Raw genomic sequence first — 15,329 nt, forward strand, 5'->3', positions numbered from 1 at the left:
ATGTCAATTAGGCACTACTTCTAGAAGCCCCTGGAGGAGATAACTATTATACAATTGCTTACATTCTTAAGTGTCCTAATTGTGTTTGGTTTTTGCTGGTGGTAGTGCTGGTGGAGTTCACTGCTTATCTATTAGATGCAGTGTTTCAAGAAATATAAAGTGGCCATGACCTGTGAAGTATAAAAACATAGGAGATAAGAACTAATCTATATCTGCCCTCATACATTACCTAAAGGGAACAGACAGTGCATATTTGCCATTCCATTCTTCATCTGAACAAAAGCGGAGACCAATCTAGAATCCAGAAGTGATGACAATGTAGAAGGACCAGCAGCATCGTTAGCTTCTTCTGTCAGTAATTTTTTAAGACATGTAATATTATGGCAAAAGTCACTTTGATCCTCACAGATCCAACTGTTAGAAGACATCCCATCCAAAGCATCAGAGAACCCAAAAATATTTTCTGCTTTACAATGCAATCTCTGGAATGCCTTCTGCGCTACACTGTAATTATTAATTGTGACAAGTTCGTCAGTAAAGAAAATCCACTGATTTTGTGACCATGAAGAAAAAGGAAACTTATCTGTGCTCTCTGGTGGTGCTGTTATAGCAGGATAAACTAGAGTTAGGGGAAAAGTTTGATGCTGGGCTTTCTAGACCAAAATCTGACCTGGTTTCAAGTGCATTTTCAATTATCATACACCTAGGCAAATGAGTGGGAGAAGAAATGAAATTCCCTATTCTGCTCTTTAAGGTCAGCTGAATAAGAAGAAAACAACTGAAAACCAGAAACAACAGGAACACTGTACAACTAAGATATAAATCTATTATTACTTGAAACTAGAAAAAGTTAATAATACATGGAAGAAGAACATGAGTTCGAATTTTATATTAACTGAGGAAAATAAGCATAGGAAACTTAAAATGCAAATATGAAAAAAAATATGAAGAATTGAAGGTCCAAAATGATACAAAGTCAGAATTATTCCTGTTTCCTCAAAGGAGCAAAGGTAACTATAGCAGCAGTACAAGGTCTAAAAGGATTTGACACCGTGGCAAAGTGATAATGCTGTGTATGTGTGGTATGCAGCAAAGTTCATGACTGCCTAGTGATAAAACTGTCGTAAGTTGTACTAAATCAGCATTGGAGTTAATATTAAAAACCAGCCTATTATTTTTCAAAAGAGAATTTTAATGGGTTTTTGCAGACCACAAGAGCTCAATTAATCCACGGATAAAGAAGAAAATGGTCTACAATGGCACTTACCGAACGGCAGGTAGGTATAAGATATTTATGTTAAATTTTTTAAAAAATACATACATGTATGCTTATTTATAGTCTACATGGTACACACGATGTAACTGAAATTACTTTCTAACTAAGCTCTAAGCAATCTTTTTAAACATGTAACAACACTGGAATGCTTAACCCATCAGTTATTAACTGATTGGTTGGAATTATTTTCTTAGAGTGCTTTAGCTAAAATGAGGTCACTGATAAATTAAGATTCTGAAAGAGACAGAGGCATGTAGAGAATAATCTCACAACCTGGACCTCGCTAAAATGTGAAAATGGGTACCTGAGTAAAGATGGGAGAGGAGTGTATTGCAAAAAGTGGTGGAACAGAATTTAAGATAAAATGCCTATTTCATAATTTCACTTTAGGGCCAGTTTTGTAAAACAGGAGAATAACAACAATGAACTGATCAGTTTGATCAATAATTATATTCTGTTTAAGTGAAGACTTAATAGTAATTATTATATAGCAGGATAATTGTCTCTTTTGAGCACCATTAATATTTTTTAAAGGACAGAATAATTTAAGACATTATTTTTCATACTTTATAGGAAGGTTTAAAAATGCATTCTGGAGTGAATTAAAAAAACAGCAAAAGGTTAATAAATGTTTTATCATTTCCTAGATGCTAAACATTAAATGACCACTAACTGAAAATGAACCCCTTTTTTAACCTGAAGTGATGGTGATATGGCCAAAACATTGTTAAGAGATAGGTATTCGCTCTGTTGCCCATGGCTGGAGTGCAGTGGCACAATCATAGCACTCATTGCAACTCTGAACTCCTGGATTAAAGCAATCCTCCAACCTCAATCTCCTGAGTAGCTGGGATTACCGGCACATGCCACCATGCCTGGCTAATTTTTAAATTTTTTATAGAGACAGGGTCTCACCCTGTTGGTTGCCCAGGCTGGGAAACATTCTTTAGACAGGTAGCAGGAGGAAGAGACAGTACTTTCTTGAAAAGAAAGAGATTGTACTAAAGAAAATAGCAAAAAATAATGAACAGAATTATGAAGAAGTTTCTTTTTTTTTTTTTCTGAGACAGAGTCTCGCTTTGTTGCCCGGGCTAGAGTAAGTGCCGTGGCGTCAGCCTAGCTCACAGCAACCTCAAACTCCTGGGCTCAAGCAATCCTTCTGCCTCAGCCTCCCAAGTAGCTGGGACTACAGGCATGTGCCACCATGCCCGGCTAATTTTTTTTCCTATATATATATATATTTTTAGTTGTCCAGATCATTTCTTCCTATTTTTTAGTAGAGACGGGGTCTCGCTCTTGCTAAGGCTGGTCTTGAACTCCTGACCTTTGAGCGATCCACCCGCCTCGGCCTCCCAGAGTGCTAGGATTACAGGCGTGAGCCACCGCGCTCGACCAAGAAGTTTCTATATAACTAAAGCCTCTGTGATAGAATTTGAAAATTGTTATTAAACATTTTGATAAATAATTGATAAAGGGATATTAACAAGATTTTAAAATACTGTTTAGAACTCTTCATTCTAAATATAAAACTTCATTTTGACATTTTTACTATATAAAAGAGACTTAGCAATAACTTCAGTTTTTCCTGTATAAGTACTTTCTTCATGTAATATATTTCTAAGGTTACTAAATAGTAATAAATGCTAATTGAGAAAGACTATAATGACACTTCAGAATATTATCAACTATATATTGACTCTTTCTTGCTGTTTTACAAGTATTAGGTATAGATTACCCTCCCTTCAAAATTCCAAATAGTGTTCAGAGTTAAAGTTTCCTATAATTCATTTGTAGTTAAAATATTTAGTCTCTACACAGTCTAATTTTAAATATTAATATTTATTTTATTATTAATAGTGAGAGGTTTCAACATGTTTTTTTTTGTTGTTAATCTGCCAGAGTGTGATAGATAGGACAATACTTTTAGAATTAGTAAGAGCCAAGTTTGAATCTTGTTTCCATCATTTATTAGCTATATGATCTTAAAGAAGTTACTTATCATCTTTGAGCTTTACTTTTTTCATCTATAAAATAGGGAAAATAAAAAAAAACATCATGTGGCTGTTAATGGGGTAAAATTAAACAAAATGTGCATAGGTCCTAGCAAAGTTACACAGCATGAACTCGATAGATTTAAGTTCGCTCCGCATAATTCCAGCACTTCCTTAACCCCAGATACTGTACGGCAATTCTGAAATCCCAGAGACGAGGGTACAAGATTGACTTAAAATGATTTTCTTTTCTTGTTTTGAACAAGCAGTGGTTTTAATATACATACATTTTTGATGCCTGCTTTGATTTTTGACTAATAAGAAATTGTATTTTGAAGAAAAGAAAAAACCTACTCTTGCCTAAACAACTAAAAAACACTCATCATGGTCTTTCATACGTTGTTTTTGAAGTGTTAAAGCCTTTCTAGAAAGCAATTTGGCAATAAGTATCAATGGGCATATTGTGTGACCCATAAATTTTATATTGATAAATTATTACAAGGATATTATGAAACACATGCACAAAATTTGTTATTTCTATGGATGTTCGCAATACTAGAAAATTAGATACAATTTGAATGTCCATCAAGAAAGGACTGGTTACGTTAACGTGTATTTTGCATTTCAACTATCTATAAACAGTAAGATTATTTGAGTAACGATATGAAATGACGCCTAGAAATAAATATATCAACTTTTAGAACCCTTGGTATTTGATAAATTTTTATTGTTTCAGCCATAGGGTCTTTAAGCTAAGATAACAAAACCAGTATAAAATCACTTTTATCTGGCAATATGAACACAGGACAAATTTTTAAAATTTTTGATCATTAAGTATAATGCACAAGTAGTGAATAAATGAGGAAAAAGTAACTATTGTATTCTTCAGTTAAAAATATATATATATTTACCTGATGATGACGAAGTTAGTGAAGATGAAGAAGATGAATCAAGAGATGGTCCAAACAGGGGGTCCCAAGCAAGTAAATCACTGGTCCCTTTCCTATCATAACAGTTAAAAAATAAGAATTTTAACAAAAGAATATTTTACTAGTATAAAATCTAGTCACTTATTTTTATTTCATAGAAAGAATTCTAACAGTTCAATATACCTGATTAAAATGTTGGATATTCTGCCAATGCATGTGAAGAAATTTAATTAACAGATTTAATAAGCCAATATTCATTAATTGCCATAAGCAGAACCTACAAAAACATTATGTGAAGTTGGTAGGGGAGAGTGGGGATGATTAATCTCCACTGATCATGCCTTGTTAGACACTAACAACCTTGTGGGCTATCAGAATGGGAATCATAATTTCAGCTTTACAAAAGAAATGCACCATAGTCTAAATGAGCTGCCCAAAGACACACAGCTACTTGATTCTAAAATAGTCTCAGGTCTGCTGATTCACATGTAGCACCCAGTCTTGAACAAAAATTTTAAGTGATACGAAATTGGCTAGAAATTTTATAAGGCCATATTTATTTTCAAAGATGAAAAAGAACGGTAAAGTTTTTTTTTTAAGTCCTTTTTATGTACCAAAAGGTGATTTAAATATTTTAATGTATCAAATTGCCATTATTTAAAAAAAATACTTTAAGAAATCTTACACAGAAAGCAGGCCCACTAATCAAAATGTTAGAATTATCTAAAAGTATCTCAACATACACCTACATGAAAGCACATTACACCTTGTATGATAAAGCCTAGCATTACATTGCATAAACGATTCCTAAAACCAAAGTTTTAAAACACTGAACAACCTGTCTTTAACAATGATAAATCCAATAAATACCACCAATGTACTCAATTAGTGCCTCAAAAGTGTCAAATAATTTTCAAGTCTCCATTTAATCAAGCCTATTTTTATTCGAGTAAAAAACATTAACTCAAAGAATTATTACTGACAGGGACCCATACAGCTTACTTATATTTTATTCTTTTTAGGAAGATCTCACAATGTGCCCTCTAGATCTCCCTTTTCAACTTAATTGAGACATTTCCTCATTTTTAAGCTGATGAACTATAAAGTCAATTTCACAAGATCGCAGTCAAAACTGAAGGAAGAAATGAGAAAACTTCCCTAACAATAAAGACTTAAAATACAGAAATTTATGAATTTAGGATACCATCATTTATTTAGAAGCAGTGAGGCCACCACGGCCAACTACAGTTGAATGGATTTAAAAAAAAAATCATTGTAAAAGGAAATATGATCAAGTGAGAAATAATTTAAAGCATCTAAAAACTCCTACATGGCATTTCACAGTTTAGAAAACAGGATGATTAACACTTTACTAGAACTGAAACTGTAAAGGCAGTAAGACTCTTTAAAAAAGGACAAAAGAAGGATACTTAAGTGTGGTATGGAAGAAGGGATGAATAGGGGAAGCACAGAGGATTTCTGGGGCAGTGAAAATACTCTTTTTGATACTGTAATGGTGGATACGTGTCATTGTACATTTGTCCAAACCCACGGAATGTAGGTACAACACCCACAGTGAACCCTAATGTAAACTATGGACTTTAGGTGATTATGACATGTCGATGTACGTTCATCAGTTGTAACAAATATAACACTCTGGGTGAGAGATTTTGACAGGGAGACTGGGCATATGTAGGGGCAGGGACTAGATGAGAAATCTCTGTACTTTCCACTCAATTTTGCCATGAACCTAAAACTGCTCTAAAAAATAATGTTCACTTTTTTAAAAAATTAAAACATAGAACTTACTCATTAGGTACAGCGGATGGCTTTGATTTTAACTCCTCATCTAATTAAAAAATTAAAATATTATGAAAAAATTCATAATCTGAGAAATAAAATATTTTAATGAAAAGAAAAACTCTACACATATATCTCAATACTATAGCAATAAACTTTGGAACTAATAACATAAATATAAACAATCATAAAGAAAACGTAAATAAACTTTTAACAACTTTTCTATCATGTATATTAAAATAATAGCTGAATTTCTATTAAATTTTTATCAGTTCTAACATCTCTAGTAAGAAATTACTTAAGTCAACTAAACTATGATATTTCTTAAAATAAAACTGCTGTTTAGAAGACAGAAAATATGGACTGCAACTTCAAAAATTAGAAGAAATGCTTAAATACATAAATTTTACTCAAGAATTTGATGAATCACGAAAGCATTTTTTAAGTACTAAGAATTTTATTAATGTTTATTATATTGACCAAAAGTAGTTATGACTCTTGAAGGACAACCTATTTTGAAAAATTAAAAATTTTACAGCAACCTGGAGCAACAGCCCCTTTATAAGACAGTCTGGTTTTGCTACCTTTTGCATTTATAATGTGACTCATTTCATAAGCAAGTGGTAAACAGGGAAGATCATCAGTAATGTGAAGGTCATGTTGGTGCATAAGCCATTTTCCCTGCACCTTAATGTTTTGCATCACCAAGCAATAGCTGATGAATGCAAAGTACATCAGTATGGGTAACTGCCACAAACTATGGAGGAGTACCACACTGAACACGATGCCCATTCACACTATCTTCATTTGGCTCAGTGTGGATGTTTCTTCTCCCTCAATATGCTTACTGTGCTGTTCTGTAATCTTTCTGCATTTTGCTCTCATCTCCATAACTCAGCAGCCTCCACTTACCCTAATTTTCCTCACATCCGCTATCATCAAGCAACCATTAACATTTCTTTTTTAGAGGTAAAATCCTTAGTTTTATTTCGGTATTTATTTTGAATCTAAATAGGTATTTTTAACTGTGATAGAATTTTTATTAGGATTGATGTTATAACTTTTGCTAAGCATTCTGTTAACAAAATTGCATAGCTTTCAAGTGGGCTGCCTCAACTATTTTTCCCACAACCCTTGTTATTTTTATTTTTTTAATTAATTTATTTTTTTTTTGAGACAGTCTCTCTTGGTCGCCCTGGGCAGAGTGCAGTGGCATCATCGTAGCTCACTGCAACCTCAAACTCCTGGGCTCAAGTGATCCTCTTGCCACAGCCTCCCAAGTAGCTGGGACTACCAGTGCGCACCAGCATGCCTGGCTAATTTTTCTGTTTTTAGTGGAGATGGACTCTTGCTCTTGCTCAAGCTGGTCTTGAACTCCTTAGCTCAAGCAATTCTCCGGCCTTGGCCTCCCAGAGTGCTAGGATTATAAGCGTGAGCCACTGCGCTCGGCCAACCCTTGTTATTTTTAATGCATGATTCTACAAAGGGTGTTAACATCCTAGAAAAATTTACAATATTCAAAACCATATAATAGAAATTTCAATTGCGATATGACTTAAAAATAGGTAAAGCTAAAAATTATTCATCTTATATAAACACCTTCTGGTTCATGAGACAGAGTAAGCTGTGAAACAGTTTAACATTCTTAATCAGAAGTTACTTTTTGGCTTTGTTATTTCTGAAAAAAAGTTGTAGCCATGTATTAAAAGTTTAAAGCATGTCTCTTAGCTCTACAGGAAATAATACATATGAGTACTTTTCTGTTTAAATCATTCTAGTCAGTCATTAATGCTCATGATGAGAAAATATCATTTATTTCTATAGCTACATAAGGCTACAAGATTAACAAATTCACTGATAAATTTTAATAGAGTAAAATAATCAATTTAAATGTCAAACTTACTAGACGAATTCCGATTCATCTGTACCTAAAACAGAAATGCAAAAACTAGGTAACATTAAACTAATAATTTATTTTGGTAATGAAATATTTGGTAAAATGTTAAGACTGGGAACCTAACTTTAAGTTGTTTTTAGTGTATCTGCTCAAGTATGTCTACATAAAAGATATACAGAAATAACTTTCAGTAGCTTTTTACAATAAAAGAAAATAACACATGTACTTTTAACACCCAATAAAATGTTTTTAAAATATTAAAACAATATCTACAGCAAGATATTTTAACTTGCTAATATAAAAATTTAATACAAATACTTTAAAAATCAATATCCAAACATTACAATAATAAAAAGTCAATGGGCAAAAATGCAAAATCTTGTACTTACTGGACTGTGTCTCTAGTAGTACATGGAAGAAAAAAGAAAATCAGTTTAGAATTTAAAATATCATATTTTCCTGCTCTAATAATTTGTCTATTCCCTTCTGAATCATATTTAAAATATGTATACCTTAAAACACATAGATTGTTAGGGGGAAAAAGTTAGCAAACTGGGTAAAAAAATATACTCAAAGATATCATCTTTTCAAATGTAGTACTGTTAAAATTTTTCTGATTTTTATTTATTTTTTGAGTATGAAATTAATACATGTTCACTGTTTTGAAAACAAATAGAAAAGAGATTCATAATGGGGAAAATCTTAAACCATCCATGATCATACTACCCAGAAATAGATGTATACTATTTTGGTATATATTCCTCTAGGCTTTTATTTATTTACATATATTTTTAAAATTAGGATGGTCTTACACAAAAAAAATTTTTAATTGTTCACAACCTCCTACTTCATATATACACCATATTTAAAGCGATTCTCTTTATAATTCAAAATTAATCTTAATGTTAAATAGTAATGATACAATAAAATCTCACTTCTGAAACCTTTAGGTGGGAAATAATAATTCTAAAATTAAATTCTAGAGTGCATTAGAGAAAAACACTTTCTTCCCAAACAAATATAGACTACTTAAAATATATAATTAGATAACAATATGAAATGTTAAGACTTTTATTCTCCATTATCAAGGACAAATTTAGTATCAATTATGATAATCATGTATAGATATATTTGTTATTCTAAGACATGCTTTTTTTCCCCATAGTGCAACATTTCTGAAGTTAGAATATTACAACATTAATGGAAAGAGTTATTACAGTAATGTTTTATTTATTCCCCTACAGCTATTAAGTATGGTATTTTAGAATTGAGGAATTAACCATTATCACTAAGAAATCTCATCTTTGCCTTTCCTTGTATGAAAAGTATGGGAAAACAAATGTTGCAGTGACAGACAAAAAAAGCAAAGATAAAATTTAATCTTTAAATCATGTTTGTGGAATTCCCCTTTACATAAGGCTCATAAAACATAAAAAAACTCTAAAATTAGATGAGGAAAAGATCAACACCACCAGTTCACAAAATTCTGCCTGAGACATACAGCATTGTTTATAAAATACAAAAAAATGACAGAAATAGTGAATTTTCTACATCTTCCCTTTCTTGGGGTATTTCTACAATATTTCTACAAATACTTCTACAAATACTTCTATTTCTATAATACTTTCGAAAGCAGGCAAAACTAAGCCAAACTCACAAGTTTACTTGCCTGTATAAAAAATTATAAACTAAATATTTCCTCATCCAAATATGCTTAACAACTGTTAAGTAATGTTTTGTTTTCTATTATTCCTAAAATTAACCAAACACAGGTAGATGAGATAAGAAAAATAAAGATTTCTATACAAAGAATACAAACTTGTTCATGTTCTTACTTACAGATATTGCTGGAGAGAGTGTTATATTCCCTATAGACACTTTCAATTCATCTAAAGAAGCCATTGTGTGATGGGAGTTATTTGGATGTACAGGCTTGATTTCTATCCGATACTTCTTTGGTTCTTCATCTTCAGAGTCAGAATCACTAGATGAATAGAAATGGTTCTCTTTGGTATGTGAGTATCAGTTAAAGAATTTAATTTTTTTTTTTTTTAAATTATGGATTGCTAAAGTTTTTTTTTTTTTTTTCCAGTCTGTTGCCCCGGCTAGAGTACCATGGCATCAGCCTAGCTCACAGCAGCCTCAAACTCCTGGGCTCAAGCGATCCTACTGCCTCAGCCTCCCAAGTAGCTGGGACTACAGGCACGTGCCACCACGCCCGGCTAATTTTTCTATATATTTTTAGTTGTCCAGCTAATTTCTTTCTATTTTTTTAGTAGAGACGGGGTCTCGCTCTTGCTCAGGCTGGTCTCGAACTCCTGAGCTCAAACGATCCTCCCGTCTCGGCCTCCCAGAGTGCTAGGAAAAGAATTTAATTTTTAAATTACCTTAGTGTAAAATCAGTTTTTCACACATTTATAAAAAGGAACAAAACCTTAAGAGTAATATAGACTTTAATGGAAATAAAACTACTAACTTATGCCAACACAATCCATAAAATACCCAGAGAATGAAAGGATATCATTCTGATTTGCTTCTGGTTTAATACTATAGCCTTCTTCATCTACATCAGGAATGTTCTATGGGAAAAAGGAAAAAAAAAAAACTACTGTAATGACAACTCCAATGTACAAAATTATTAAAGATTAGCAAAACAAACAGCCTTAACCATTACTGAGGAACTAAATCATTTACCAAATATAAACAGGTTAACAAAATTATTAATACTATGGGAAATTACATCTTTTTAGTTAATTTGCTTCAAATCACACTCCATGCTTCAGTTATCTGAAAGAGAAAAGACCTGCAAAATGAAACAGGAGAAACACAACTCATGATTTCAGGGCAAGAAATCGCCAAGGTGAAGACCAATTCACACTGCTCAAAATCTATAATTTCTGTTATGAATCTGGAATAATGTATGATTTTAAAAAATACCATCAAGTGATTAAAAACACATTATCAAGATAAATACTCTTATTGCTATAAGAAGGTCTAAGGAAATATAACATCTAATGCCTCTTTAAGCAGCTTAAAGTGTGGATGAGCTAATGAAACTAAGACAGAGCATCGATGTCTGCCAACATCCCATAAAGAGTGACAACCAGATATCATGAGACAGGAAGACTTGACAAAACAGAACAAAACTAAAAAAAAAAAAAAAAACCTTGAACCTGAATCTGATCAAGTCTCTAGATCCAAATACCAATTTGGTATTCTTTACATAAAGAAGTAAAATACCATACAGTATGGGAATACAAATAGCAAAATCCAGACTAAAGGAAACTACAAAACAAACCACCCATCTCTTCAACAAACAAAGGTAATAGAGAGAATGCCATTAGAAAGTTAGACAGAGAGGAAGAGAAGCAGAACCTATAGATCAAGAGAGACTTAAAACATTTACCAACAAATTCAAACAAAGTGTAAAGAAATCAAGAGATAATGATAAATATAAATATTGAATGATTATTTAAAAATACTAAAGAGAACTTGAGCAAGGAAAATCAATGGGCAGGATTGGCTATAGAAAGTTGTTGGGGCTAACTGTTAAGAGACAACTGTTAAGAGCCCCAACATGAGAGACCATGACGGCATTATATGTATTTTTTACCTTTGTTTAAAATTCTTCATAATAAAAAGTTAAAAATAGTCCTAGCTGCAAGTACAACAAACAGCAGAAGTTGCTAAATACTACATTTCAGACAGAAATTACTTTCAAAGCATTTTAACAGCTTCAAGAAGGGGCTTTCTGTTCACATCATAAAATTCCCACAGGTGGAAAGAGCACTGCAAAAGAAAAGAAATAACAGACACAGAAATGCAACATAGACAAGTTTAGGTATTAAGGAAAAGTTTCTGTCAAGTTAAAGGAAACTGGGCATACCTGAAAGTGGAAGAAGAGCCAATAAATATAGATACTGCAGGAATGAGAGGAGATAAAATGGGAACAAGGTCCTCTAAGAGTAAGGAAAAAACAAGTTAAGACAAAGAGGCCTCTGTTCCTCAGGGACTAGGAAAAAAATGAAAGGAAGAAAACAGGTATTTGGGTAGAAATACCAGCAGTTTTGTGGATAACCAATTTTTCACTCAAATCTTCAAAGTGAAGAAATAAAAGGGCAAGACTGTGTATGTCTGGGGCTGGGGTGTGCTGAAGTGAGAGGATTTAAGTAACTGGAAACACAGACTGCGAACCAAGAGACAGAAATAAAAGACTACCAAGAAAATTCAAACTACACTAAGATAACCAATCCAAAAGCTTCAAAATACACTCTGTTAGTGAAGCTGTGGGGAAATGCACGTTCATACTTTGTTGGTATAATACAAAATGGTACAATCTCTACAGAGAGAAACTTGGCAATATGTAACAAATCTACACCCATATTTACCCTTTCACCCAGGAATTCCATCTTCTAGAAATTCTCCCTGAAGACACAGTTCCAACTATTTAAAAATACATGTGTACAAGGTTATTCATCAAAATTTATCTGTAACTTGAAATTAATGGAAATTACCTAAATGTCCAAGCACAGCTGAATAACTAAGATATATAAATAAAACGGAGTACACCTGGCCCTTTATATCTGCAGTTACTGCATTTGCGGATTCAACCAACTGTGGATTGAAAATATTCCAAAAATTTTTAAAAACCCAATACAACAGAGGTGTTATAAAGTAAGATGCAGACCATAGCCAAGCTCTCTATCTTCGTCCTTCCTTTTGCTTGCCCTGCTGCGACAGTGGATCCGGTCATCATCTGTGGTGTATGTACCATGCTCTGTAAACCTTTATCTTGCTCTTGCCCTATAATCCTACCTCTCTCTCTCCTCAATAAACCTCATTTTCGTGCTTGCCTAAAAAAACAAAAAACAAAAAATCCAATACAACAATAAAATAATACAAATGAAAATCCAATACAGTAACATTTATATTGTTATCAGATATTATAAGTAATCTAGAGATGATTTAAACTATACGGGAGGATATGTGTAGGTTATGTGCAAATATACATAAGGGACTTAAGCATCCAGGGATTTTGGTATCCAAGGGGGATCCTGGAACTAATGCCCCAAGGATATGGAGGGATGACTGGACTATGAAGCTGGAAAAGAAGAGAAGAGAGAAGAAAGAAGAGAGAAGAGTGAAGAGAGGAGAAGCTGTAAAAAAAAAGAAAGGGGGGAGAAGGGGAGAGGGGGAGAGAAAGGTTTCTATGAACTAATATGGAGTGATTTTCAAGAAATACTGCTAATTGAGAAAAGCCAAGTAGTAAAGAACATATATAGGATGATAACATATATAGGATGATAGGAAGAGAAGATAAGAAAACATACATATATCTGCTTATCTTTATGAAAAAAAATCATCACTGGAAGATAATCAGAACACAATTAAGCTAGTTACCTACAAGGACGGGCAATGGGGTAGAAGAAGGACACATCTCTGAGTATACATTTGTCGGCAGGTAAGGAAATATTCCTATTTCTTTGGAAATATAAGTATTTCGAGACAAAAGGCTATAAGGTATTTTAATTTGTGTCAAATAGATCAGGAAAAAATTATACATACATGTATAGAAAGAATGCAAATGTTAAAGTAAATGTGATAAAAATAAAAATAAAGGGTATAAGTGTATACCCTTGGTATTATTTTATTCTTCCATTTTTTTAAGTTAGAAATTATCTCCAAATAAAAAAATTTTTTAAACGGGGGAAAAAAAAAAAAGAGACTGCCAAGGAATGCCAAGGTATGGCAGCAAAAGTCCTTCCACTGTTAAGGTATGCCATTCTTCCTCCAATCACTTTCTAAAGCTCAGGAAGAGGGATATGAAAGACTGGGAAGGCAGGTGCAGCATAAGGTCAAGGAGAATGGAGAGTAGTATTTACATGACTATAGCTTCCAGACCAAATAAACAGTCTAATGTAGCCAGCAGTGAGCTAACAGATGGAATTAAAAACTAGAAATGAAAAATGTAACGTAGGCTGAAGAGCAGATTCCCTGACAAAAAGATGATGAGGGCCGTATTTATGACACGAGAAGTAGAGCAGTTTGAGCTCTACATATTGCTTGTTAATATGCAAATATTACTTTAAAATACTTTTTAAAAACTGGCTGGGTGTGGTGGCTCATGCCTGTAATCCTAGCACTCTGGGAGGCTGAGTGAGGAGAAATGCTTGGGGTGGCAAGTTCAAGACCAGTCTGAGCAAGAGCAAGACTCCGTCTCTACAAAAAAAAGAAAAATTAACCAGGCATGGTGGTGCGCACCTATAGTCCCAGCTACTGGGGTGGCGGGGGTCACTTGAGCCCAGGAGTTTGAGGTTGCAGTGAGCTATGATGATGTCACTGTACTCTAGCCAGGGTGACACAGTGAGACCCTGTATCGAAAGAAGAAAAGGAAGAGAAGAGAAGAGAAGAGAAGAGAGAAATGAAATTTCGCCAAGTGTAAATTCATTAGAAATCAGAATGAGAAGTTTTTTCAAAATAATTTAACCCTAGTCCAAGTATCCTAGAAACATAACAGGTATTTAGTCTCCTAGAGGTTCTACCTGAGATTTAATAACTGATCCTACTTTAAATTTGTTTACAAGACGCTATATAGTAAGATGTGATAATTTAAAATAATACCAAGCTATTTTCTGTAAGACTGAGTAAGCTGCTTTTGGACCAACCTCCTACAGATTACAACTATAAACTCTGATCAAAATACATAAACAACTATCTGAAGGTAATGGAGAACGACCTACAGCAACCACTAAAATAGCTTTACAAAAGGACTCACTCAAAAACTATAAATAAATCAAAATGGAATTCAAATAACCCATAAGAAGGCAAGAAAAACAACAAAATGAAAACAAAAGAGGAATAAACAGAAAACAAAAATAAAATGGCAGGCAAATTATGACATATCATTAAATATAAATGGTTTAAATGTATCAATTAAAAGACAAATTGACAGAATGGATTTAAAAACATGATTCGACTATATGCTGTCTATAAGAAACGTACTTCAAATATAACAGTATAGGTAGGTTGAACGAAAATGGATGAAAAAATATACCATGCAAACATTAATAATAGTAAAAAAAAAAGGAAAAGAAGTTGTATCTTAATATTATATAAAGCAGATTTCAGAAAGAAAATTACCAAGGTCAGAGAGGGGCATTATGTCTACACAAAAAAATCTATATATAATTGTTCATAGCAACTTTATTTCTAATAGCCAAAAACTAGAAAAAATTAAAATGTCCTACAATAGGTGAATGGCTAAACAAACTTTGGTACATCCATAACATGACACACTACTCAGCAACAAAAAAGAATTTTCATACACACAACAATCTGAATGAATTTCCAAAGAATTGTGCTGAGTGAAAAAAAACAATTTCAAAGGGGTATATACTGTATGATTCCATTTACGTAACATTCTTGAATTGACAAAA

The 15,329-nt window shown here is 33.0% G+C and overlaps 1 protein-coding gene across 1 annotated transcript in view; it reads right to left on the reverse strand.

Moving 5' to 3' along the window:
- Positions 1–15,329, reverse strand: part of FCHO2 (FCH domain only 2) — a 120,426-nt gene that overhangs the window by 25,094 nt on the left and 80,003 nt on the right. Inside the window, exons 11-16 of the mRNA XM_012664629.1 lie at positions 10,415–10,472; positions 9,733–9,908; positions 8,283–8,294; positions 7,900–7,924; positions 6,006–6,045; positions 4,179–4,270 (exon numbers count right to left, since the gene is read on the reverse strand). Of these exons, the coding sequence (XP_012520083.1) occupies positions 4,179–4,270; positions 6,006–6,045; positions 7,900–7,924; positions 8,283–8,294; positions 9,733–9,908; positions 10,415–10,472 (403 nt within the window). The remainder of the gene's footprint in view (positions 1–4,178; positions 4,271–6,005; positions 6,046–7,899; positions 7,925–8,282; positions 8,295–9,732; positions 9,909–10,414; positions 10,473–15,329) is intronic.

The sequence above is a fragment of the Propithecus coquereli genome, unplaced genomic scaffold (assembly GCF_000956105.1).
Source record: "Propithecus coquereli isolate 6110/MARCELLA unplaced genomic scaffold, Pcoq_1.0 Scaffold9, whole genome shotgun sequence".
Lineage (NCBI taxonomy): Eukaryota > Metazoa > Chordata > Mammalia > Primates > Indriidae > Propithecus > Propithecus coquereli.